The sequence below is a fragment of the Rana temporaria genome, chromosome 4, assembly GCF_905171775.1.
Source record: "Rana temporaria chromosome 4, aRanTem1.1, whole genome shotgun sequence".
Classification (NCBI taxonomy): domain Eukaryota; kingdom Metazoa; phylum Chordata; class Amphibia; order Anura; family Ranidae; genus Rana; species Rana temporaria.
This window is the reverse complement of record NC_053492.1, coordinates 79,715,387-79,742,029: the sequence shown is the minus strand read 5'-3', so window position 1 is coordinate 79,742,029 and position 26,643 is coordinate 79,715,387. Positions and strand designations below refer to the sequence as shown.

The following is a 26,643-nucleotide window of genomic DNA, read 5'->3' as shown; positions in this document are numbered from 1 at the left end:
GAAGATAGCTATCTACAGTGGAACTGCCAGGAGGTGCTGGGACTTGCAGTGCCATCCCAAGTGGGGAACCAAGCACTAGTATTTGGGGTTTACAACCACTTTAATATGCCTTTCCCATAATAGAAGAGCAGCCATAGCCAACCTGTAAGCCCACCTGCCCCTGTCTTCTTCTACAGTGATTACTAAAAACTCACCTATAAATTCTGACATTTATATCAAACTGAACTGATTCGCATTTAATTACAATCATGGCTTAACCAGCAAGGATCAAATACCAGATAAATGTCCTCAGCACTCACCACTTACAATTGATTATTTACTGTTCTCTTTATAATCTGCTTTTCTAACCAGGGGAACCACATCAGATGCAATTGCCTCTTTTGTTGTCAGCCTGGATTATTATAGCACACAGGCTAAAAGGTCCCCAGCTTTCCAGCAATCAGTGTGCCCACCTTACACACAGCTCCTGGAGAAGGATTTAATGTGTGTGTCTGCTGGAAATCAGAATACCTTATCCTTCAGTATTATTCTGAATGTACTCTGCATTTACTTTGGATCGCTAAAAAGGAGCCGGTATTTGGATCAGAAGCTGCTGTTCTTATGGGAGTCATTATAAACTGGCTGGCATGATTGCACAGGCATTGAAGCCCTTTGAAAATTCAGCAGGTAAGGCGCTTTAATTAATAAGTGGCATGATTCATTGAGTGCTTTATATACACCAGCACCCTGTCTGGGGGGCATGGAGTGACGTGGGGTCTACAGCTGGAGGAGGACCAACCTGCCAGAGCTTCATCCAACAGTGTATGTGTGTGGATCTGGCAGACACTGTGAGGATGCTGGCACTACAGAATTTCACCTGGGGATTAGAGGTGCCAAATGCCACCAGAGAGTCATCTCACCCACTGGGGGTCAATACTAGCTTATTATCTAAGGTCTTCATCACAGTCTTGTACATCCTCATCTTCCTGGTGGGCACGACCGGCAACGTGCTGACCATCCAGCTGGTGCTGAAGAAGCAGAGCTTGCACAGCTTGCAGGGCACAGTGCACTACCACCTTGTATGCCTGGCACTATCTGACATTCTTATTCTGGTGATCAGCATCCCCATCGAGTTATACAACTTCATCTGGTTTCACTACCCCTGGGTGTTTGGGGATGCAGTGTGCAGAGGTTACTATTTCTTGCGTGACATCTGTTCCTATGCCACTGTGCTGAATATTGCCAGCCTGAGCTGCGAGAGGTACCTGGCCATCTGCCACCCCATGAGGGCTAAGAGGGTCATGTCCAAAATGAGGACTAAGAAGATTCTGGCTGCCATATGGGTCTCTTCCCTAATCTTTGCCCTGCCCATGGCTTTTATAATGGGAATCAAGTATGAGAACATGAGCCCAGAAGGAGAGCCGGATCCCTCTTCACTCATCTGCACTAGTCTGGTGTCTACAGCTACTCTGAAGATCTTCATCCAGGTAATATTGTCTACTGAACGCTCAGCAACAGGTGTGCTACTGTCTCAAGTCGTCTGCTGCACGTCTCCCTTTTCTGTGACTCAGATTCTCTCTAGTTCTCCGATTTTCCTGCTTCCCCCCACCCATTCATTTTCTTTATCTTTCTCATTTTCTATCAATCTGTATTATTCTATCCCTTCATTTGCCATTTTCCTTTTTCTATCTCTTGTTTCTCATTTTCCCGTTTCCGTGTCTTTTTTCTACTTCTTCGATTTCTGTCTCACACTATTCTCCCCATTTTATCCATCTTGCTCTATTTCTCCATTTCTTTCTCACGGTATTTTAACGTTTTCTTTCTTTCTTTCTTTCTTTCTTTCTTTCTTTCTTTCTTTCTTTCTTTCTTTCTTTCTTTCTCCATCTGGTTTTTCTTCTCACTCTTTTTTTTCCTCCGTTTCCCTTTTCTGTGACTCAAATCCTTACTAGTTAATTGTTTTTTTTTTTTTTCACTCTATTCTATCCCCTTTGTCTCTTGACTCCTTTCTCCATTTCTATGTACTCTATTCTCGCTCTTTTCTACCTTCTTCACACTTTCTCTATGTCTATCTCATTATCTCCATTCTGCTCTATTTCTCAATTTCAGCCTTACTATATTCTCCCCCTTTTGTCCATCTTTCTTTCTTTCTACCTCTCATATTTTCCACCTTCTCCTTTTTTCTGTGTCTCATATCCCCTCTAATTGTCTGTGTTTTTTTCTCTTTCTATATCTCAGTCTTATTATATTTCCTTCCTTTATCACATTTGTTTCTCTTTCTCTATCTCACTTTAGTCTTCCCTTTGTATCCAACTTTTTCTTCCTTTTTCCTTCCACCTCCCCATTTTTTCTCCTTCTGTCCTTTTCTGTTCTTTCTAGTTCTCTTATTTTCCCTTTCTCTATTTCTTTCTCACTCAGCTCTTCTCCTTTCTATCATTTTCTTCTCTCTCTATCGTTTTCCTTCTATCTATCTGATATATAGAATTAAAAACATAGAGAGAGAAGAAAATGATAGAAAGGGGAATAACAGAGTGAGACAGAAATAGAGAAAGGGAAAAAAGGAGAACTAGAAAGAGCAGAACGGCCAGAAGGATGAAAAACTGGAGAAATCGAAGAAAAAGTTGGATACAAGGGAAGACTTAAGCGAAATAGACAAAGAGAAATATGTGGGATAAAGGAAGAGAATATAATAAGACTGAGGCAGGGAAAGAAAATTCTATCACTTACTTTATCTCCTTTACCCCCCCCCCCCCATCTATCTCTCCCTCCCTCTCTCTCTCATCTCTCTTCCTCTCTTTCTTCTTTGATCTCTCTCCCTCTTCCCTCTGTCCCCCTCTCTCTCCTATTCTCTCTCTCCCCTCTTCTCCTTTTCTCTCTATCTCCTCATCTCTCTCCTCTCCCCCTCCCTCTCCTATTTCCCCTCTCTCCTCTTCTCTTCTCTCTCTCTCCCCTCTTTCTCTCTCTCTCATCTCTCTTCTTTCTCTTTCTTCTCTCTCTCTCCCTCTCCTCTCTCTCTCTCATCCCTCTTCTTTCTCTTTTATCTCCCTCTCTCCCCCCTCTCCTCTTCTCTCTCTCCCCCTCTCTCTCCTCTTCTCTCTATCTCCTCCTCTCTCTCTTCTCCTCCTCACTGTTTCTTCCCCCCTCTCTCTCTCCTCCCTCTCTCTCTCCCCCCCTCTCTCTCTCCCCTCTTTCTCTCTCTCTCATGTCTCTTCTTTCTCATTCTTCTCTCTCTCTCCTCTCTCCCCCCCCCCCTCTCTCTCTCTCTCTCTCTCTCTCTCTCTCTTTCTCTTTCTTCTCTCTCTCTCTCCCTCTCCTCTCTCTCTCCCCCCTCTCCTCTTCCCTCTCTCCCTCTTTCTCTCCTCTTCTCTCTATCTCCTCCTCTCTCTCTTCTCCTCCTCACTGTTTCTTCCCCCCTCTCTCTCTCCTCCCTCTCTCTCTTCCCCCCTCTCTCTCTCCCCTCTTTCTCTCTCTCTCATGTCTCTTCTTTCTCATTCTTCTCTCTCTCTCCTATCTCCCTCCCCCTCTCTCTCTCTCATCCCTCTTCTTTCTCTTTCTTCTCTCTCTCTCCCTCTCCTCTCTCTCTCCCCCCTCTCCTCTTCTCTCTCTCTCCCCCTCTCTCTCCTCTTCTCTCTATCTCCTCCTCTCTCTCTTCTCCTCCTCACTGTTTCTTCCCCCCTCTCTCTCTTCCCCTGTCACTCTCTCTCTTCTCTTTCTCTCCCTCCCTCCTCTTTTGTTCTCGCTGGTCTCTCTCTCCCCTCTCTCTCCTTTTCTCTTTCTCTCTCCCCTTTTCTCTCCCTCTCACTTTCTCCTCTTTTCGCTCTTTATTCTATTCTTTTTCTCTCTCTCTTTTCCCCCCTTCTTCCCATATGTTTATTACCTTTTTTCTTTCTCCTCTTTTCCTCAATCTTCCTTCAATATTCACCCTATATATACTGTAGAGTTAATTTTGTGTTTTACATTTCTCCTTGCTTCTCACTTGCTCACTTTCAGTTTTCTAGCAATGTTTTTGTTTCCTTTGTATTGTCTGCATAATATCTTAGCTAGCTGTGTAATTGTAACAAGATCTCCAATTATTGATAATGTGTTGACATAGGCAAAGCAGGGGATTTGATACAAATAATAACTAGGCTTTGATTTTTTTTCTGAACACAGTGATTTTTATGTACTTTATAATACTAAAACTTCAAATGTAGAATTATGTTTTCCTTTATTGGGAAATTGACATTCATCTCACATCATGTGGTTTCTAAAACTTGGAAATTAATCCGAATGGGCTATTTGTACACAAATCTAAACTGTACAATCTCTGTACAATTATTTTCAGGGCCCAATAGCACAATTGTATTGCAGTAAAAGCGCAGTAAATGAGATATAGTGGATCATTGTTCATTGTAAATGGTGATTAACTGCTTTTATTGTTTCTACTACTCTAGTTTTGTTCTGTTATTCTGTTTTTCTTATTTTAGTTTATTTTGAACCTATAAACATGTTACCACGGTTCTACACGTGAACCGGCCCCTCGGGGCGTGGTAGAGTACAGGAAATAAGTTACACTCTTACCATTGTGGTGTTTGTATGGTTAAGTTACTTTTTATGTCCTGTGACTTATTTCACCAATATGATGTCATGTATGTTTCTTTTTTTTTGTATGTGTCATTTTTGTCTAAAACTATTAAAATCAATAAAAACTATTAAATTAAAAAAAGAACAGTAAATGTAATGCACAGTAATGCACAGAACACAGTGTGGTACATAGCGGTGCCCCAACCTACCTACCATCACAGTACAACTTCCTTACATGTTAGGCCTTATGCACACTACCTGCTTGGCCCATGTGTATTTTTGGGTGCCTGGGAGGCACAGCTGCAGCGTCCAGCCCCAATGCCAGCAGCTTCTCAAAATAGGATGAAAGACGAAGTGGTTGGATGTGGCTGGGCACTGCACTGAGCGGTACTCGGTTTTAAGGCCCTATACATTTAGGGAAGTATGTTTAGAACCAGGGTTGGGACAAGGAATGGGCCAGAGGGGCGGCTGTTGTATCATGTGAGGCAGGGGGGTGCCGCAAGAAGATTGAGGAGGAGGAATTTGTGTTGGGAGGGAAAATATGGGGCAACAGTGGGTAAGAATTGTTCTAGGAGAGGAAATTTGGGAGGGGGTGTAATAGGAGTGCTGATTTAGAGTTTTTTTTGTGTTGGGAGGGGGGATTGAGAAAGAGAATTTGTTCTAGAAGGGGGGATTTGGGGGGGTCGGAGTTGTGCTAGAGGAGGTGATATGGTAGAGGGGGAGGGGAAGGCTCAGTTCACACTTCTGCAACTTAGAGACCCAAAGACGCAGGACACGTGAAATGCCATGCATCTCTATGAGAGTATTCCAATTGACACTATTGAAGTCACTTTGACTTCCGAAAAGGTTCCTGCACTTCTTTGATCCAACTTTGACACAGCTTCAATGCCAGAAAGTTTAGAAGTCTTATCAAAGTCACTTCAAAGTCTAAATCCAGGAATTTATTTTTTTGGGGGGGTGGGGATGTTTTGCGGATGATTGGGGGGTATTCGTGCTAGGAGGGGGATGGGAGGGGGTGTTTGTGCTGGGAGGGAGAGTTTGGAGTGGGGGGGGGGAGAGGATGTGTACTTGGAGAGGAAATTTGAGGGATTTGAAGGATAGAGGAATTGTGCTAGGAGGGGTTATTTTTTTTTTGGGGGGGGGGGGGGGTATTTGTGGCAGGGAATGAGGTCAGCATGCAGATTATTGCTCATTTTTTGGGGGGGGGTGGGGTTTTTTCTAACACACAATGCTTATACATCTTGGGGGGTGCAGTTTGGCATGTTTGTGCTGGAATATAGATGACCTTGTCCCGCCACTGCCCAGAATGGGTATGTTACATTTCTAAAGGTAACAGACCTGGGAAAGGGGACCATAGTGTTTGTGGAACATTGGTGGTCTCACATTTTTTTTGTTTGTTTTGCAGTGTAATATTAATCCAATAACTAATTGCTAGCTAATATCTCAGTAAGGATTTAAGATCTTTAACCCTTGGGGTGTATCTATAAAAAATGTCCATAGCCATTTGTCCGGCCAATCTACATGAACATTCATTCTGTACCAATTGGATACAATTGAATGTTGCTATTTTCTGTTCTGAAGGAATTATAACCTAAGTGTAGGGCTACCTAGTCTTGTATTTCCTCTATATAAATATGAAAAACATATACATCCAAATATACAAACATATACAAATCAATAACTATTTTCAGTGCACTATGCTAAGCATAAATTCATACCTGTATATTTCACAACTACAGTATATGGATGAATCATAGTGCAATGCAATGAAAATAGTTATTGATTTACATAATTGGATGTAAATGTCTGTTATATTTATATAGATATGGAGAAAGGACTAGGTAGTGCCATACTTAAGGGGCTGTAAAAGTTTTGAAGTGTGTAACTGATATATCAGTGCTGGTTGGCTACATCAATAAAAGGGGGGAATTCAGCAGCGCAGAAGAACCATTTGATATTTTATTCTGAAGGAATGTTCTTTTATTCTAGGCAGTAGTAAAATACAACATTATGGCTTAGGAACATTGTACGGGGCTTTATAATGAGATACAATGTAACAATTCTTGAGGAAATTGGCCAAAAAATGTAACCCTTGAACAGTCTCTAGAATAGTTACATTGCATTTCTTGTTAAAAAGATACAAAGTTGAATGTATTACTTATGGTCATCAGCTGCATCTAATGGTCATAATGAGGTCATAATGAGGTATTGTCCATAATAAAAGAACATTTGTTCAGAGGAGAAAATCGTTTAAAGAACATAAATTTTTGCAGATTCGTTGGACGAATGGCAATGCAAATTTTCTTTTAAAGTGGGGGTTCACACCCTAGAGATGTGATTTGCAGGGTTCATTTTTATGCAGTTAAAGATGCTATTATGCAAGCAGCCCGCAAGCAGGAATCCATTCATTTTAACGAAATTCAAATACATCTTTTACCAGACGTCTCAAAACTAACCTTAGACTTACGCCGGGCATTAAAGCCCCTAACCGAAGCCCTCTGTGTTAAACATATTAAATATCGCTGGGGGTTCCCCTTCCAGTTAACCGCTTTCCATGAGGGCAAATCTGCATATTTTCGTACTTTGGAAGATCTCCCTAAGTTTGTAGGAACACTTGAACTACCCCAGATCGCCATATTGGACTGGCCCTTGCGGGCTGTACCCCCGAGACTCCAGCTTCCCTCTATCTGGAAGACTCAATCTAAGAAAGCACGAACCCCCCGAGCTCAGACATCTAAGCCTCCTCTGGGGTGAAGTGACGACTACTATTGTCTAGGTTACCACCTCACTTATGTGGTGACGTGATAACCATCAAAACTTGGGTTACAATCCCACTTTTGTAGTATTTGTTGTAACATTTGCTACTGTTGGCATCATACTTTGTAATGCATCAGATTTTGTATTTTTTTTTTTTTTTTTCTTTTTTTTTTTCTTTTTAGGCGGTGTGTGTGGGTTGTCTCCCTCTCTGTGTGAGGATAACGGTACCCCATTTAGGATTCTCAGCTCCCCATATGGGACTGGCTGAAATGTTGTTAGCAACAATGTTAGATTGGCCACTTAGGCCCTATTTTTTCTTCTCCTTTCTTCTCTCCCCCTATCCTACCCCCTTCGTTACCCTGGAGTCGGCATACCCCCTTTCGGTAAGAAAGCATCGGTCATGTGATGAGTTTTTTCTTTTCCTCTGGCTTCTCCGGCTTATCTAACTGTGTCCTCTCTGAACTGTAGAGGCCTGAATGCCCCGGAAAAGAGAAGACAAATTATGTATCACTTTCATAAACTCCATACACAAATTCTCCTGTTACAAGAGACCCACTTTAGACTAGGCTCAATTCCTAAATTCTTTCATAAACAATATCCCACTGGGCTTCATAGTACTAACCCTATATCGAAGTCTAAAGGGGTCTCCATTTTTTTTCATGTTTCCTTCACGCCAGACATTTTAGATTCCTATATAGACCCTGCTGGAAGATTTATTTTTCTAAAATTGTCTTACAAGAAAGTCATATATACAGTGATTAATGTATACTCTCCTAACCAGGACCAGTTGCCATTTTTTACCTCCATGCTCTCCCGCCTGAGGAAGTTCAGCGTAACCAACATGATTCTTGGAGGTGACTTCAACGTTGCTTTAATACCCCGCTTAGATACATCAAATGGTAAGTCCTCACTTTCTTTGGCCACCATCACCAAGTTGCGCACTTTATTTTTGGACCTCTCCCTGGTAGACGTGTGGAGAGTACTCCATCCCTCTGCCAGGGACTATACATACTTCTCCCCCGCACACTTATCCTACAGCAGACTGGATTATATATTTATATCCCAGTCGCTGTTGGATTTTTCCCCTACTACCTCGATTGGCCTTATATTATGGTCAGACCATGCACCTATTCACATGACCTTGGGAAAAGAACCTTTTCATAAACCTAAAACCTCTTGGAGGCTTAATGACAACTTATTGTTAGACTCAGTTTGTATTGCCGATATTACTCAGACTATCACAAATTTTATCATTGATCATACAAACGATGACACTAATCCACTTATAAAATGGGAAGCACTTAAATGTGTTCTGCGAGGCACGTTTATTAAACACGGTTCTAGATTAAAAAAAAAACGCCAAGCAGACACTAATCGCCTTTTGGCGATTATCGCTTCTTTGGAGGATTCAAACAAGCGTTCCCCTGATGCATCAAAAAATGTGGATTTGGTCAACGCTCGTCGGGATCTGTTACAGATTATCTCCGACAGATCTCTGGTGGCTAGAGACAAAGGACGATTTTCATATTATTCCCAAGCGAACAAGTGTGGTAAACGATTGGCAAAGGTACTAAATTCGCCCCAGATTAGGAAACATATCCCGTTCATTTCCTCCACGAGTAAGGGTAAACTGACGGCTAGCTCCGCTATAGCAGAGGAATTCCGCCAATATTATTCAGATCTTTATAACCTTCCTCCCCAGACCCCTCTATCTCCATCGGACCATAGCGGGTTACTACCGGACATGTCTGCCTATATCACTGAAACCTCACTTCCACCTATCACAAAAATGGATTCCGATGAACTAGAACAACCACTTACTGATATTGATTTTTTATCCACCATCAAAGAACTAAAAAATGGTAAAAGTCCTGGCCCGGACGGGTTCACTTCCCGCTTTTATAAAACATTTGGAAAACAACTAGCTCCTCTTTTAGCGAAAGCCTTCAATATTATTAGTGAACAATGTCATCCGTCTCCTTCTCTTTTACTGGCACAGATAGTGGTTATCCCCAAGCCAGGCAAGGATCATTCCCAGTGCTCTAACTTTAGGCCGATATCCCTCCTGAATATCGACCTAAAGTTATTTGCAAAAATTCTCGCAAACCGCCTGGCGCCATTCCTTTCAAACATCGTGCACGGAGACCAGGTGGGGTTTGTCCCTGGACGTGAAGCCAGGGACAACACCACCAAGACTCTCCATCTGATTAGTTATGCTCAAACCCATCAGATACCAGCGTGCCTTCTCTCCTGTGATGCAGAGAAGGCATTTGATAGGGTCAGTTGGCCTTTTCTGCAAGCAACACTCACTCAGATAGGGTTGGGACCTAAGATGCTATCTCGCATTATGTCACTATACACGTCCCCTCAAGCCACTGTGCTGGTGAACGGCGTTCAGTCAGGCACGGTGCCAATCGGGAATGGCACTAGACAAGGATGCCCCTTATCCCCTCTCCTTTTTGTGTTAGTCATAGAGCACCTGGCCCAGGCACTTAGAACAAACCTTAGTATAAGAGGTATACAAACACCATCCTCCAACTGTAAATTATCCCTATATGCAGATGACCTGCTTCTTTATGTAACCCATCCCCATATAAGTATTCCGTCTATTTTGCAGGAATTGGCCAGGTTTGGTAGGTTTAGTAATTATAAATTAAATCTATCTAAAACGGAAGCTTTAAATATATCACTACCTCAACCAATTCTCAATATTCTAAAAACTAATTTTTCTTTTCAATGGAGGGAGAGCTCTATTTCTTATTTAGGAACAGCCATTCCTGCAAAACTATCGGAGGTTTATACCCTAAATTACTGTCCTCTTTTAACAAAATTAAGACGTCTTATGGAGGACCGAATAGACCTTCCCATATCTTGGTTTGGGCGTATGAATGTTTTGAAAATGGACGTCCTGCCCAAGACACTATACCTATTTCAGGCACTCCCGATAGCGCTGCCTTCTGTGTTCTTTCGTTCACTCCGATCAATGGCCATCCGGTTTGTCTGGAGAGGAAATCCCCCAAGGCTAAAACATAAACTTTTATGCTCCCCTATTACTAGTGGAGGAACAGCCCTTCCTGATTTCGAACTATACCACACTTCCGCAGTACTTTCTCGCGTTCTAGAGTGGTTTCCCCGCCCCCTCTATAAAGTCTCCACTATGGTGGAGCAAGATCTATCCCCTGTAGACATCAGGGCTTTATTATGGGGGTATGCTAAGATATACCGGTCTTTTAAAGGGCTGTCTCCTTTGACTTTAGACGCCCTGGATATCTGGTATAGGAAGAGAGAGGCATATGCTCTTTCTACTGACCCGGGGCCTCTGACTTCATTGTTCGATAACTCAGCCTTGCCGGAAAGTAGAGGTATTTCGACAATAGATAACTATAAGAGAGACTCATGGCCTACTGCTAACTGCTACCTGAATGCCTTGTCGGGGACATTTATCACATCTAAGCCCATAAATTCTTCTCGCGTGACCTGGCTTACACGACTACATCTTTTAACATACTGTAAATCGCTTCATGAAAGTGGCCAGGTCCATAGACCATTGACTGACTTTGAGCAATTATGTTCGGCCTCCCACACTCCGCTACACACCCTATCCCAGATATATAAATTGATCTTGGGTCATACACATAACTTCTTACCCAGGTTTGCCGCAGCTTGGTCGGAGGACTTAGGCAAAGATATCAGTGAGGCAGATTGGCGTAAATCTTTTTTTTATACACACAAGTCTTCCATCTCGAGTTACGCTCAAGAAAAAAATTACAAAGTATTGGCTAGATGGTATCGCGTCCCAGTTACCCTCAAGATCATGTTTCCTTCTGCTTCTGACTCCTGCTAGAGATGCAATCATGATATTGGTACATATTACCATACATGGTGGGACTGTGACCAAATTCGCCCTTTCTGGGAAAAGATTTTTCAGATATATGGAGACCTCTATGATAAAATATTAACCCCTTCTCCTTCTATAGCCCTGCTTTCCATTCTTCCCGGTTCCTTTAAGTTTGAAAATCATACCCTTTTGAAATTCTGTGTCAGTGCTGGCAGACAGTTGATTTCCAGACATTGGAGATCTGCTGTCCCCCCGACTCTGGTTGAATGGGTAAGCGAGATGAATAATATTATGCTCATGGAGGAAATGCATGCCAAATCTCTTTCTCTCTACTTGGAATGTATGGAAACAATACAGTACCTCGGATAGATTAAAATCTAGGCTGAGCTCACCTTAACTCTTTGTGAATTATTAAAAAAAAAAAAAAAAAAAAGTCGCCCTACACACCATTTCATTAGGTTGAAAGGTAGTCTTGAACCGGAAGATGCCGACTCCTTCTCCCCCTCCCCTCCCCTTCCCTACCCTCCCCCTCTCTTTTTTTCTATTTTCTTTTCTCTTTTCTTTTCTTGCTTTCCTTTTTAGCCTTTTCTTTTTGACTCTAGCACATATTATTAGTTCTGTTCTATTTTTTGCTATGTGGCCTCTACTTAGAGTTAATTAAACTAAATCGACCACTTTTTTTTTTTCTCTTATCTGTTGTCTGCGGGCTTGGTATTTTGACCTGGTTCCCAGACAACGATGTATTTGTTTCTTGGTTTTCTCTCCGAGTCATGACTATATAAATAATATAGATATTGCCGCCCCAGTCTCGGCTGCAGTAGGTTCCCAGAGGGGCAGTCGGGACTCGGATGGCCCTAATTTCAATTTCATGTTTGGCTAGAATTTACCAGGTATTATCCATATATGTGCCTATTTAACATTTATTTCTATGTATCTTTCTTCTCCAAACATTGCTACGGTAATTTGAATGTAATTCATAACATTTATAACAAACATTTTCTTTTTTTTTTTCTTCTCTTTTTCTATCGGGTAAACCTATGTTGGGTTTAAGACTCGGCTGTTGACGTTGTTATGTTTGTTAAATTTGAAAATAAAAATAAAAATACATTGAACTCTAAAGTGGGGGTTCACTCAAAAACATTTTTTTAACATTAGATTGGGCCTAATTACGGGAAGCAGAATCGGGTGTTTTGTTTAAAATAAATGCAGTACTTACCGTTTTAGAGATAGATGTTCTCTGTGGCTTCCGGGTATGGGCTGCGGGACTGGCCGTTCCTATTTGATTGACAGCCTTCCGACCGTCGCATACAGCGCGTCACCAGTTTCCAAAAGTAGCCGAACATCGGTGCGCAGGCGCCGTATGGAGCCGCACCGACGTTCGGCAACTCGTGAGGCGCTGTATGCGACCGTCGGAAGGCTGTCAATCAAATAGGAACGCCCAGTCCCGAAGACCATACCCGGAAGCGGCGGAGAACATCTATCTCTAAAACGGTAAGTACTGCATTGATTTTAAACAAAACACCCGATTCTGCTTCCCGTAATTAGGCCCAATCTAATGTTAAAACATTTTTTTCGGGTGAACTCCCGCTTTAAGTAGACCCCTTGTAATTGCCCATTTTATGCTTTAGCTTTTTTTTTCTGTCTGTGTCCCTTTTGCAGATTTTCCCTTAATCCCTGTCTGGTAAAACCGCTGTCATCAAGACACTAACTGGGAGAAAATTGCTTTAATGAAGACCCAGACAGCCATAAGAACCAACAGGGGTTCTAATCCTCCCAAATTCTATCCAATACTAATTTGCAAACCTTTGGCTGGATATACACTTTAAATATATTTTAATGCAAGCAGTGTAAGAACCTGACCTTTATTTAGAATCCCCTGTGTGGGGGCATTCAGCCTGGGACAATGGGATGCAGGACTGGAAGCCAATCTGGTGTTTTGCATGCACTTGTGCTGACATTGAGCATCATATGCCACGTACACACGATCAGATTTTCCGATTAAAAAAGTCAGATGGACTTGTTTCATCGGAAATTCCGATCGTGTGTGGGCCCCATCAGACTTTTTTCCATGCGCCGTTCGTGAAAAAATCCCAGTGCGCATGCTCGAAATTGCACCACAAATCGTCATTGCTTTAGACGTGAACGTAACTTACGTACAGCCCTATTCGCGAACGAATTACGCAAACGACGTAAACTTTTCAAAACTCGACGCGGGAACGACGTCCATACTTAACATATGATACCCCTCATATAGTAGTCGGTAACTTTATGCCGGAAAACGCCTAACGTTAACGACGTAAAAAAATGCGCCGGGCAGACGTACGTTTATGAATCGGCGTATCTATCTAATTAGCATATTCATTGCGTAAATATACGGAAGCGCCACCTAGCGGCCAGCGTAAATATGCAGCCTAAGATACGACGGTGAAAGACACTTACGCCGGTCGGATCTTATGGAAATCTATGCTTAACTGATTGTTACGTATGTATCAGTCGCATAGTTACGATCCCGCACACTCAGAGATACGACGGCGTATCCGGAGATACGCCGTCGTTATTACCCCTGTAACATTTGTTTTGCTGTCTGTGCGCATCTGTTCAGAAGATTGCACCTCACTTTCTGTCCTAATGACAAATGATTCTTTGAAAAAATATTTTTTTTTAGTGAAACAAGGATTGGTGATAAAGCATCAGTGGACAGGAGACACCTCTTAAGAAGAGAATTTCCCTTCCTAGGGGTAGATTTCCTCTCACTTCCTGTTGTCTCCTTCCGTTTGCAAGTAGGACTTGGTGGGCGCAGGAATGGGCACAGTGAAAATACTTGCTGATCAGCCACTGCCTGTGATATTAATTTGGCAACAACAGCAATTGTATTCACGTGGCTTTAGGTGCACACTGTGGAGGACACAGCACACCACGTGAAAATACTTGCAGAATGATCCCCTGCCTGTGGTATTAATATGAGAAGATCCCTGCCTTTTAGAGCTGCACGATTAATCGCAAGAATATTGCAATCTCGATTAACCCCCCCCCCCTCGCGTTCTACATGCGGGATGACCCGTGATCTTTATATGTAGCCGCCGGTTAATCCACATAACCAAAATGGAACGCAAAAGGCGGATATCGGAACTGACGTCAGCAACCGGAACTGACGTCAGTTCAATGAGTGACGCGGCGCGCCACTGGCCATGGGTGGTGCAGAGACACAGACAGTGTCTCACGCTTGCCTTGGGAAACGAGGAGCACAGCACTGAGTGCGCAGTGAGGTAGGGTAGTACTGTATAGTGTTGAGCAGAATATGCCATATTCGATTTCGCGATATATCTCGAATATATATTCGAATATTCGAGATATATTCGCTAAATTCGAATATTCGTGATATTTTATCGAAATTAAATGATTGCGATTTTTCGCTATTGCGAATGCGAAAATAATTGCGATTTTTTGATAACTGCGGTAGGAGCACTCTGATTGGCTCAGAATATTCGTGATATTTTATCAAAATATCGCAACATGCGAATGCGATATTTATTGCGCAATTTCGAGAAATGCTGGAGGAGCGCTCTGATTGGCTCAGAATATTCGTGATATTTTATCGAAATATCGCAACATGCGAATGCGATATTTATTGCGCAATTTCGACAAATGCTGTAGGAGCACTCTGATTGGCTCAGAATATTCGTGATATTTTACAATACAAAATAATTGCGAATATTCGGCAAATGCGGAAGGAGCACTCTGATTGGCTCAGAATATTCTTGATATTTTACAATACAAAATAATTGCGAATATTCGGCAAATGCAGAAGGAGCACTCTGATTGGCTCAGAATATTCTTGATATTTTACAATACAAAATAATTGCGAATATTCGGCAAATGCAGAAGGAGCACTCTAATTGGCTCAGAATATTCTTGATATTTTACAATACAAAATAATTGCGAATATTCGGCAAATGCGGAAGGAGCACTCTGATTGGCTCAGAATATTCGTGATATTTTACAATAGAAAATAAAAAGTGTTTTGCATTGGTGATGATTCTTTACTCTATCCATCTGTCACAGCCGTTTGTCAATCAAACACCTTGAAGATTGAACACGTTCATGCTGCATGCTTTGGACTTTTTTTCACTTCACATATCAAAGACATTTTTATGAAAGATTATTTTTCTATTATTGGGACTATATTTCTTTATATATTTGTTTCACTGTGTATTTCACAAGTTATTTGCGCTTGCTTATTTTATAATTTGCCCACATGTCTTGTCACTAGACATATTTTTTATTCTTGTAGAGCGACTCCATTTTCTGTCTTGTATTAATTTATGTTGTATAACATTTTTGAGTTGCTGCTGTATTCTCCCCTTTTTTAAGGTATGCGCAATTTTTTCCTTCTTACAAAAAATAATAATATCAAACATACAAATATTCATAACATACACATACACAAAGCCCCCCCCTTTTGCATCAGAGACAATCAGAGTTCTCCTACCACAGTTATCGAAAATTCGCAATCATTTTCGCATTCGCAATAGAGAAAAATCGCAATTTTTTTTTTTTCAATTTGGCAACATAAAAGGATCGCCTCAGCTTAGCTACTCGGCCCAGGGTCTCTAATCATACCAGCAATGCTTTTAGACGTCGATAGGATGTGATCTGTTTTAAAAATCAAATTGAAAAAATGCGAATATTCGGAATTGCGAATATTCACCGCGAAATTCGAAATATAGCGCGATTTCTTGAATATGCTATATTCGAGTCGAATATTCGCAATGCGAATATTCGTGAGCAACACTAGTACTGTAGTGACATTGTACAAACCATGCTATTATCAGCTATCACTGCTGTGGTTTTTGATGCCTCCTGACTGTGTTTTAAAGGTTCAACTTCACATCTATGTGATGCATTAGAGTATGTGCCTTGCTGCAGAACAGCCTATTAATTTAAGAATGAACTGCCTGCCACCCCTCAATAGCACCAAAGTGCATGGGTCTTTTTTTTATTTTATTTTTTAATGCGGCTGCATCAAAATGCATGGTGCTTTTGTTAGCATGTATTTTTGTGATTTTTTATTTTATTTACACACATATATATATATATATATATATATATATATATAATGTGTGTGTAAATAAAATTTAAAAAAAATAACAAAAATGCATGCTAACAAAACCACCATGCTTTTTTTTGAGAATCGTGAGAGAATCGTGATTTTCATTCTAAGCAAAAGAATTGTGATTCTCATTTTTCCCAGAATCGTGCAGCTCTAAAATCTATTGACGTAGCTTTAGGTGCACACTGTACAGAGGACACAGACAGTACACCACGTGAAAATACTTCAGCTAGCACAATCACCTGCCTGCCTGTCAGTAAATTAGGAAGAGCGGATTTAGCTAAACTCAATACAGTGTATAAATATATATACAACACCTGGGATACATATATATCCTCTACACACTGTAACTCTGACTAGCCTGCCTGCCTGCTCTATCTAACTCCAAAAAATGAAATTCTCTCTCTCTCTCTGTCTCTCTCTGTAAACCACCAACACACTACACAAGGCCGACTTCCATGCAGCATTATATAGCATGGGGCGTGTACTAAACTCCCTGAGCCATATTTGGCCAAAGCCACCCTTGCTTTGGCCAATTATGGCTCTCTGTTTTTTGCACGCTGTGATTGGCCAAGCATGCGGGTCATGGTGCATGCTTGGCCAATCATCAGCCAGCAATGCACTGCGATGCCGCAGTGAATTATGGGCCATGACACGCCACTCAAATTTGTCGCGAACGGCCCAAAACTTTCGTAATTCGATGAACGATCGAACATACGATGTTCGAGTCGAATGTGAGTTCAACTCGAATATGAAGCTCATTCCTATTCTCCAATGCCATACATGCATTGTAACCCTTTAGAACTGTCCTCAAGTAACTTCAGACCAGGACAAGTTGAATAAAAATAAACATTTACTTAAGTGAACAAAAGAACAAATCAACAAAGATGTCTTCAATACCTATTTCTGTACATAATCTTCTCAGTGCTCAGTGCTCCTTATTTATTCTCCTGGTGCCCCTTTTGCCATGAGGTAGTCATGCCTTGTGAAAGTCCTTTTAAATTCCATGTGACCGTGCTGATGAAGTGGAATCCATCTGTTCTGTCCTTGTAGCACTGGATGGAGTGTAGAGAAATCTCCAGACTGGTGGAGCGACTTGCAAAAGCTCAGACAGCTCAGTCTTGCTGGAGGCAAGTACAGTGGAGACCGGAGGCATGTTAAAGCGGATCTCCACTCTAAAGTGGAGTCCCGCTGATCGGCACCCTCCCCCCCTCCGGTGTCACATTTGACACCTTTAAGGGGGGAGGGGGGTGCAGATACCTGTCTACAGACAGGTATCTGCACCCACTTCCGGCCCTACGATACGGGCAAAAGACGGGTTTTTTCTTCGCTTCCCGTCCGTCCCCCGTTGTATGCTGGGAACACTCGGCTCCCAGCACACAGCGGGAGCCAATCGGCGGGCGCAGCGCGACTCGCGCATGCGCCGTAGGGAACCGGGCAGTGAAGCCGGAGCGCTTCACTTCCTGGTTCCCTCACCGTGGATGGAGGGGGGAGCAGCAGGGTGACGAGCGATCGGCTCGTCATCTGCTGCGATCACCGCTGGACTCCAGGACAGGTAAGTGTCCTTATATTAAAAGTCAGCAGCTGCAGTATTTGTAGCTGCTGGCTTTTAATATATTTGTTTAGTGGCACATCCGCTTTAAGGTGAACTAACACTTTAGGTCCATTCATAAGTTCATATCCTTGGAACCCCAGATGGGCTCCTAAAGGTTGTGGTTAAATCGGAGTTCCACCCAAAAATGGAACTTCTGCTTTAAGTACTCGTGACCCCCGGACGTGCCACATTTGGCATGTCACTTCTTTTTTGGGGGGCTACCTAGTTTTCACAGGTACCCAGCTCCCAGATGAATTTCCTCCCCGTGGCACCAGGAGGAAGTTCATCTCTCCCCCCTCCCTCCCTGAAGTTTGCACGGCCATTCATAATGCACAGCGCGGCTCGCGCATGCGCAGTGCGCGCCCCGCTGTGAAGCCACAGCTGGGTGCCCACACTTGCAATGCTGGCCCTGCAGAGAAGAGGGGAAGAGAATCCAGGCTTTGTGTGGCCGCATCGCTGGACCGTGGGACAGGTAAGTGTCTGCTTATTAAAAGTCAGCAGCTACACTTTTAAATGGGTGGAACTTCGCTTTAAGTGCAAAAAGTAATTCATATCCTTAGCAGAATATCTTCCATAACTGGGGAGACCTGGAACCATCTTACCAACTATGGCGCCCCTGAGAGGTAGTTCCCTTCCAATCGATGTGTTTGCCCGTGCATAAGGCAATACGTTCCTAAAACGTTAACCCTTACCTCCCAAGAAGAACCACCTCAGCAGAGCAAACACAACTGCACAGTGCAATAACATAACAAAAATCAAACCACATATGGTACATCAACTGTAAAGCAGTAGAACATTTAAGATTTTTTTTTTTTTTTAATAAAACATAAACATTTATCATCCACCTTCTTACAGGTCATATTTTATTGTTTCAACTCCTAAAACCAGACTGCAGCAATCTCTCACGTGAGACCTCTTGAAAACCAATACCAGCTTTAAACTGTTCTAGGAATTACCAATTACAGTACCTGCAGAGATTCACTATACATCTGATGTTTTAACACCTCTGAAAAGCCTCTGGCTTTTAATTCGAATATTAACAGAATAATGCATTTGACAAAATGAAGCAGATAATTGTTAATGCAGGAACGGAATGGCTTTTAATGGTGATATTAACAGAGTAATGCACTTGACAAAATAAAGCAGCTCATTTTTAATGCTGGAACATAAGCATAATACGATATAGTAAAAGAAGTGATATTTCAGGTTGAAGCAAAATAACATAATGGCGGTACCAATGGGGTACCGCCATTCAGAGGTTGCCCACATGTGGGCCCATAATTTAAATTCCAAATCCTGCCACCCACTCTCTGGATTTCATGAAGTGTGCTGTAGACATTTTACCTGTTCACTGCAAATGTTGGTGCCTGTAACAAATGCACGTACCTGTCTGAAACAGGTACATGGTTTTGTCATAGGAGGTGGCCAGCAGGAGTCCATACCAGACACTCCATCCTCAGTGTAGCTCAGGCTCAAGGTTGTGACCTTCTTCTCAGGCCACTGTCTCATCACACAAACAGGCACAGCAGCTGAGAAGTTTTGTTGTCGTACACACGGCCGAGGAACTCGACGTGCCAAACACATCGAGTTCCTCGGCGTGTTCAGTCCTGGAGCCGCCGAGGACCTCGGCGGGCCGAGTTCTCCCATAGAACAACGAGGAAATAGAGAACATGTTCTCAATTTCCTCGCCGAGGTCCTCGTCGGCTTCCTCGGCCGAAAGTGTACACACGGCCGGGTTTCTCGGCGGAATTCAGCTCCCGACCGAGTTTCTGGCTGAATTCTGCCGAGAAACTCGGTCGTGTGTACGGGGCCTAAGACTAGTTCCCCATCAGGTCCGCCCTCCCTTGTGGTTGACAGCAAATGGCCGTTGGCAGATTCAATAGGCGCTATTCAAACAGCTGTGCTGTTCATTACATACTCCTGACTGCATAAATGTTTATGCTGTTATGTACTTTGCAAACTTCTTACTTTTGCACTCCCACCATACAGAGTGGTCAGGATAGTGCATCATATACAGTGCCTTGAAAAAGTATTCATAGCCCTTGACATTTTCCAATTTAATCTCAGTATAAATCAGATGTTCTGTGAAGCCCTCTGAGGTTTATTAGAGAACCTTAAGGAACAAACAGCACCATGAAGGCGAAGGAACACAGCAGATGGGACAGGGATACAGTTGTGGAGAAGTTTAACCACTTACCGAGCGTGCCATAGCCGAATGACGGCTACAGCACGGCCTCGATTACTCTGGGAGGGCATACATTGACGTCCTCCCTGAATCGCGCTCCCGTGCGCCCCCTGGGGCGGGCACATGGGAGTGTCCGTGACCTCCAGATACAGAGGATCCGGTGCATCACGGATTACAGTAAATGGCCGCTGACAGCAGCACGGCCATACTCAGCCATTCCCAGCCATACTCAGCCTCTGTATGTGACCAGGCTGTGGAAGTCTCCCACATGTGGTATCACCATACTCAGGAGGAGTAGGAGAATCTATTTTGGGGTGTCATTTTTGGTATGTACATGCTTTGTGTTAGAAATATTGTATGAATGGACAACTTTGTGTAAAAAAAATGCGTTTTCATTTTCTTTCCACATTTTCCAAAAACGTTTAGAAAAAAATGATACGTTCAAAAGACTCATTATGCCTTATAGATTATACGTTAGGGTGTTTTCATTTTTATTTCCATTGTCCTAGTGCTCCAAGGCCTTCAAAAATTTAAGAGGTAGTCTTAGATGTGTAATCTATGCTCCAGAACGCCTCAGGGTGCTCCCTGCATGTTGGGCCTCTGTATGTATGGTGTTTTGGGGTGTAATTTGTGGTATGCATATGCTGTGTGTGAGAAATACCCTGCTAATATGACAATTTTGAGGAAAAAAAGAAAAAGAAAAAAAATCTTGTTTTTTCAAAGAATTGTGGGGAAAAATTACAACGCAAAAAAACTCGCCATGCCTTCTACTAAATACCTTGGAATGTCTACTTTCCAAAAAGGGGTCATTTGAGGGGTATTTGTGTTGTTCTGGCTTGTTAGGGTCTCAAGAAATGAGATAGGCCGTCAGTACTTCAGGTGTGACTAATTTTCAGAGATTGACACCATAGCTTGTGGACTCTATAACTTTCACAAAGACCAAATAATATACATCAATTTGGGTTATTTTTACCAAAGATATTTAGCAGTATAAATTTTGGCTAAAATTTATGAAGAAAAATGACTAATTTGCTAAATTTTATAACAGAAACAAACACAATTGTGTTTTGTTACAGTCTTTATAGCACAAAAAAAAAAAAAAAACAGCGGTGATTAAATACCACCAAAAGAAAGCTCTATTTGCGTTAAAATAAGGGACAAAAAATTCATATGGGTACAATGTTGTATGACTGAGTAATTGTCATTCAAATTGTGAGCGCACCGAAATCTGAAAATTGGTCTGGTTAGGAAGGGGGTTTAAGTGCCCAGTGGTCAAGTGGTTAAAGCAGGGTTAGGTTATAAAAAAATATTCCAAGCTTTGAACATCTCACACAGTACTGTTCAATCCATCATCTGAAAATGGAAAGAGTATGGCACAACTGCAAACCTACCAAGACATGACCGTCCACCTAAACTGACAGGCTGGGCAAGGAGAGCATTAATCAGAGAAGCAGCCAAGATGCCCATGGAAACTCTGGAGGAGCTGCAGAGATCCACAGCTCAGGTGGGAGAATATGTCCACAGGACAACTATTAGTGGTGCTCTCCACAAATCTGGCCTTTATGGAAGAGTGGCAAGAAGAAAGCCATTGTTGAAAGAAACCTAGAAAGAAGTCCTGTTTGCAGTTTCCGAGAAGCCATGTGGGGGACACAGAAAACATGTGGAAGAAGGTGCTCTGGTCAGATGAGACCAAAATTTAACTTTTTGGGCTAAAAGCAAAACGCTATGTATGGTGAAAAACTAAAACTGCACATCACCCTGAACACACCATACCCAGGGCTGTCTTAATGAGAGGGCACGTCTGGGCACTGCCCAGGGGCCCCAGCTGCATGGCATGGGGGCCCCTGCACTTTCCCCAAAGCAGCTGGTCCTTGAGCCCATGCTGCCCCGAAATTGGGAGTGCTGGGGGATATCTTGTGTGTAGAGGGGTCAGAGTGCCGGGGGGATTTCTGAGATGTTAAGGGGTCAGAGTGCTGGGGAGGCATCAATCTAGCAGATATATAATATGCACAGGACAGCTTTGTTACTTTATGTATGTAGTATTTTCCCACTGTTTCTTTGCCGTATAGAATGATTGTTCATGTAGTTAATGCGGAGCTCCACCCAAAAGGGGAAGCTCCGCTTGTCTGCCTCCTACCTACTTGATGTCTGTTTACCTGCACTGTCTCCATTGTAGGGGCCCCAGAGCATTACTTTGCCCAGGGGCCCCAGAGCATTACTTTGCCCAGGGGCCCATGATACTCTTGAGACGGCCCTGACCATACCCACCATAAAACATGGTGGTGGCAGCATCATGTTGTGGGGATGCTTTTCTTCAGGGACAGAGAAGCTGGTCAGAGTTGATGGGAAGATGGATGGAGCCAAATACAGGGCAATCTTAGAAGAAAACCTGTTAGGCCTCGTACACACGGCCGAGGAACTCGACGTGCCAAACACATCGAGTTCCTCGGCCAGTTCAGCCCTGAAGCCGCCGAGGAGCTCGGCGGGCCGAGAGCTCCCATAGAACAACGTGAAAATAGAGAACATGTTCTCTATTTTCTCGACGAGTTCCTCGGCGGCTCCATCGGGCCGAAAGTGTACACACGACAGAGTTTCTCGGCAGAATCCGGCTCTGACCGAGTTTCTCGCCGAATTCTGCCGAGAAACTCTGTCGTGTGTACGAGGCCTTAGAGTCTTCAAAAGACTTGAGACTGGGGTGGAGGTTCACCTTCCAGCTGAACAACAACCCTAAACATACAGCCAGAGCTACAATGGAATGGTTTAGATCAAAGCCAACTGCAGCTTGGAATTGCATGCTCTTATTAAGTTTGTGATCTACCAAAATACCTAGATCCTTCTCACCCATTGACTCCCCCAGCTGTTTATTAACATTAAACCACATTTGCCACTTAGTTGCTCAGTTAAATAATGCACTGAGGTCAGCTTCTAAATTGGAGACATCCTGTAAGGACGTTATTCCACTGAATAGACTACACTATAAAAAAAGTTTTGGGTGTACATACTGTATTCTTAAACTTAAGAAAGTTTTCACAGCAAGGTTCTTAAGCCAGAAAATGTACAGGTATATATTTATGCACTGGTCAATTACCAGCATTATAGTAGTAGATACTCTGCTTGTAGAATCAGATCAAAAATCCTTGTAAATAATTATTAAGAGCAGTCTTGCATCTACTCTATCCAAGATTAAAAAATAAATAAACAAAAAACATGCACCAACCTTGTGTACCTTTCCTTTGCTATTTGAAATTTTATTTCCGTGCCTGCCATTGTTGCTTTGTTTGGTGCAATACATTGGGGGATTCCAGATGCCTAAGTGATCCCAGACTTGTAGGCCCAGATTCACAAAGCACTTACGCCGGCGTATAACACATTACGCCGACGTAAGTGCAAATGTACGCCGCCGTATGTGTGCGGCAGACCCACGAACCGACATGCGCCTAAAAACAGGCTACACCCCGCCGACGTAGCTTGCACACGCCGGCGTAGGGTGGGCGCACATATAGGCTGGGCGTATGGTGCTGCTCCCATTGATTAGCCATTCAAACATGCAAATGAGGGAAATATGCCGATTCACGAACGTGCATGTGCCCGGCGCATGCTACGTGAGATGCGCGTAATTTGTACGTCCGGCGTAAAGTTATTCCCCATAAATGAGGTGCAACCCGGCAACAGACATGCACAGGTCTGCACCAGGGAACACAAGCCGGCGTATTGTGCGTTGGACGCGTGTCTGGCTGGGCGTACGTTATGTTCACTGCGTACGCAGTGATCCGGCGTAGCTTAGGCAGTTGTGCCGGCGTGGTTGTGAGCAGGCGCAGGAGGGTGCTGTGCATGCGTCCACGGCGCATGCGCAGTTCGTGTATACGTACCTGTCTGGTGCTCGTCCCATCTTTTGCATGGAGTCACGCCTCATTTGCATGGGGTCACGCCCACTTCCACCTACGCCGGCGTGCACCTTTGAAACCCACGCCACGCTGGCGCAGCGTTGGGAGCACTGGCTTGCTGAATGCAATGCTTGCCTCTCCAGGCTACGTTGGCGTGGCGTACGGTCAGGGCCGCCATCAGGGGGGTATAGGCATTACACCTGTAAGGGGCCCGGAGGTCCCCAGGGGCCCGGATGGCAACCCCCTTTAAAAAGGGGCCAATTTTTTTTTAGAGGTCCGGAGGTCCCCAGGGGCCCGGAGGCCCCGGATGGCAACCCCCCTTTTTTTATTTATTTTTTATAAAAAAAATATTTTATTTATATATTTTTATTTTATTTTTTAATAAAGGGCCATTTTTTTTTTTTAGAGGTCCGGAGGTCCCCATATATATATAATATTATTATTATTATTATTATTATTATTATTAAAGGGCCCAGAGGTCCCCAGGGCCCCGGGTGGCAACCCCCCTTTTTTTATAAAAAAATTATATATTTTTTTTATATATATATATTTTTATATATATATATATATATATATATATATATATATATATATATATATATATATATATATATATATATATATATTTTGTCTTTATATATTTTTTTATCGGGCCCCGGATGGCAACCCCCCTTTTTTTATTAAAAAAAATATATTTTTTTTATATATATTTTTTTGTCTTTATATATTTTTTTGTCTTTATATATTTTTTTATATATATATATATATATATTATTAAAGGGCTCAGAGGTCCCCAGGGCCCCATGTGTGACAAATCCCCCCTTTTTTTTATATAAATGTTTATTTTTTTATTTTTGTTTATATATATATATATATTTTTTATTAAAGGGCCCTGAGGTCCCCAGATGGCAACCCCCCTTTTTTTTCATAAATGTTTATTTTAATTTATATATATATATATATATATATATATATATATATATATATATATATATATATATATATATATATATATATATTTTTTTATTTATTTTTTTCTTATTATTAAAGGGCCCAGAGGTTTATTTTTTTCATTTTCATTAAAGGGCCCAGAGGTCCCGGATGGCAACCCCCCTTTTTTGTAATTTCTTTATATATATATATATATATATATATATATATATATATATATATATATATATATATATATATATATATATATATATATACATACACACACACACAAACATTTATATATATTATTAAAGGGCCCAGAGGTCCCCAGATGGCAACCCCCTTTTTAAAAAAAATATAATAAATAAATATATATATTTTTTATAAATCTTTTTTATTTTTATTAAAGGGCCCAGAGGTCCCCAGATGGCTACCCCCTTTTTTTATATATTTTTTTCTTTATTTCTTCTTTTTTTGTGTAAAGGGCCCCCCGCTTCTCAATCTGCGGCAGCCCCCCCCCCCCCTGCTTCTGAATTTCAGGGCGGCAGCACCCCCCCCCCCCGGTTCTCTGCTCCAGGGGGCCCATGCCTGAAGCTGTGTAAGGGGCCCCATAATTCCTGATGGCGGCCCTGCGTACGGTGTTTGCTCTACAGCGGCGTAATGTGCGCCTTGCTCTCTGTGAATCTGGGCCCTAGTGTTTTGCTGTGCTTTCAATAAGGATAGGGCTAGCTCCACAAGGTAAGCCTGATCTCGATATATGCATTGCTATATAGTGTCAGGCTCTTATCACTTAGAATTAGGGAGCACATTTTGCTGAGGTTCCTTGGTGCAGCAGTGTGTTTTAACATATATTTGCAATTGTATGCAACTTATGTTTTTAATCTAAACCGGTAGATACAGTTTAATTAAGCTTTCTGTGCTGCTTAACTGGATGGAGCACTGGGGAAATTTCGTGTTAGTGTGCAAAAACAATGACTTTGCAATGACTTACAAGCTTGGCAACATGATTTCAGTTTTTGATACCCAAAGTAAGGTCATTGCTAATTAAGTATTTGAGGCTCAAGTGCATTTAATAATGCTCAGCTTTCCCATTCCAGACAGAAAAATGAAACGGCTATAACAGAATAAATAATTGACAGAATGATTCAACAGGGAGTATCTGTGATGCACAACTAACTGAAGAGTTGCAAAGTTGAAAAAATCATGCAAAACAGGCTAAGAATGGCAAAGCACAAATATACATTGCAACATAATATGAAACTGATTATGAAAGCTGGAGAAACATGGACTTTTCATGGCAATGTCTCTGTGGCTCGGTTAGGGTAACGAGGTTTCATAGCATAGTTTCTATTAGACTTTTTAGCAACTATGGCCCAGATCCACAAAGAAGTTACGTCGGCGTATCTATTGATACGCCGCGTAACTTCTAGGATGCTCCAGCGTATCTTTGTTTTGTATCCACAAAACAAGATACGCCTGAAGCTGGGCTAGATCCGACTGACGTACGTCTTAGTACGCCGTCGGATCTAAGGTGCATATTTACGCTGGCCGCTAGGTAGGGCTTCCATTGATTTCCACGTCGAGTATGCAAATACGCCAATCCACAAACGTATGTCCACCCGGCGCATTTTTTTACGTTGTTTACGTAAGGCTTTTTTCGGCGTAACATTATCCCTGCTCTATGAGGCGTACGCAATGTTAAGTATGGACGTCGGGCCAGCGTTGAATTTTCCGTCGTTTACGTTGTTTGCGTAAAACGTTCGCAAATAGGGCTGTGCGTAAATTACGTTCACGTCGTCTAGG

General features: G+C 42.4%; 1 protein-coding gene across 1 annotated transcript in view; it reads left to right on the top strand.

The window, feature by feature from the left end:
• Positions 1-310: 310 nt before the first annotated feature.
• NTSR2 (neurotensin receptor 2) overlaps positions 311-26,643 on the top strand; it is a 117,920-nt gene continuing 91,587 nt past the window's right edge. Inside the window, exon 1 of the mRNA XM_040348570.1 lies at positions 311-1,466. Coding sequence (XP_040204504.1) covers positions 804-1,466 — 663 coding nt within the window. The 5' untranslated portion in view covers positions 311-803. The remainder of the gene's footprint in view (positions 1,467-26,643) is intronic.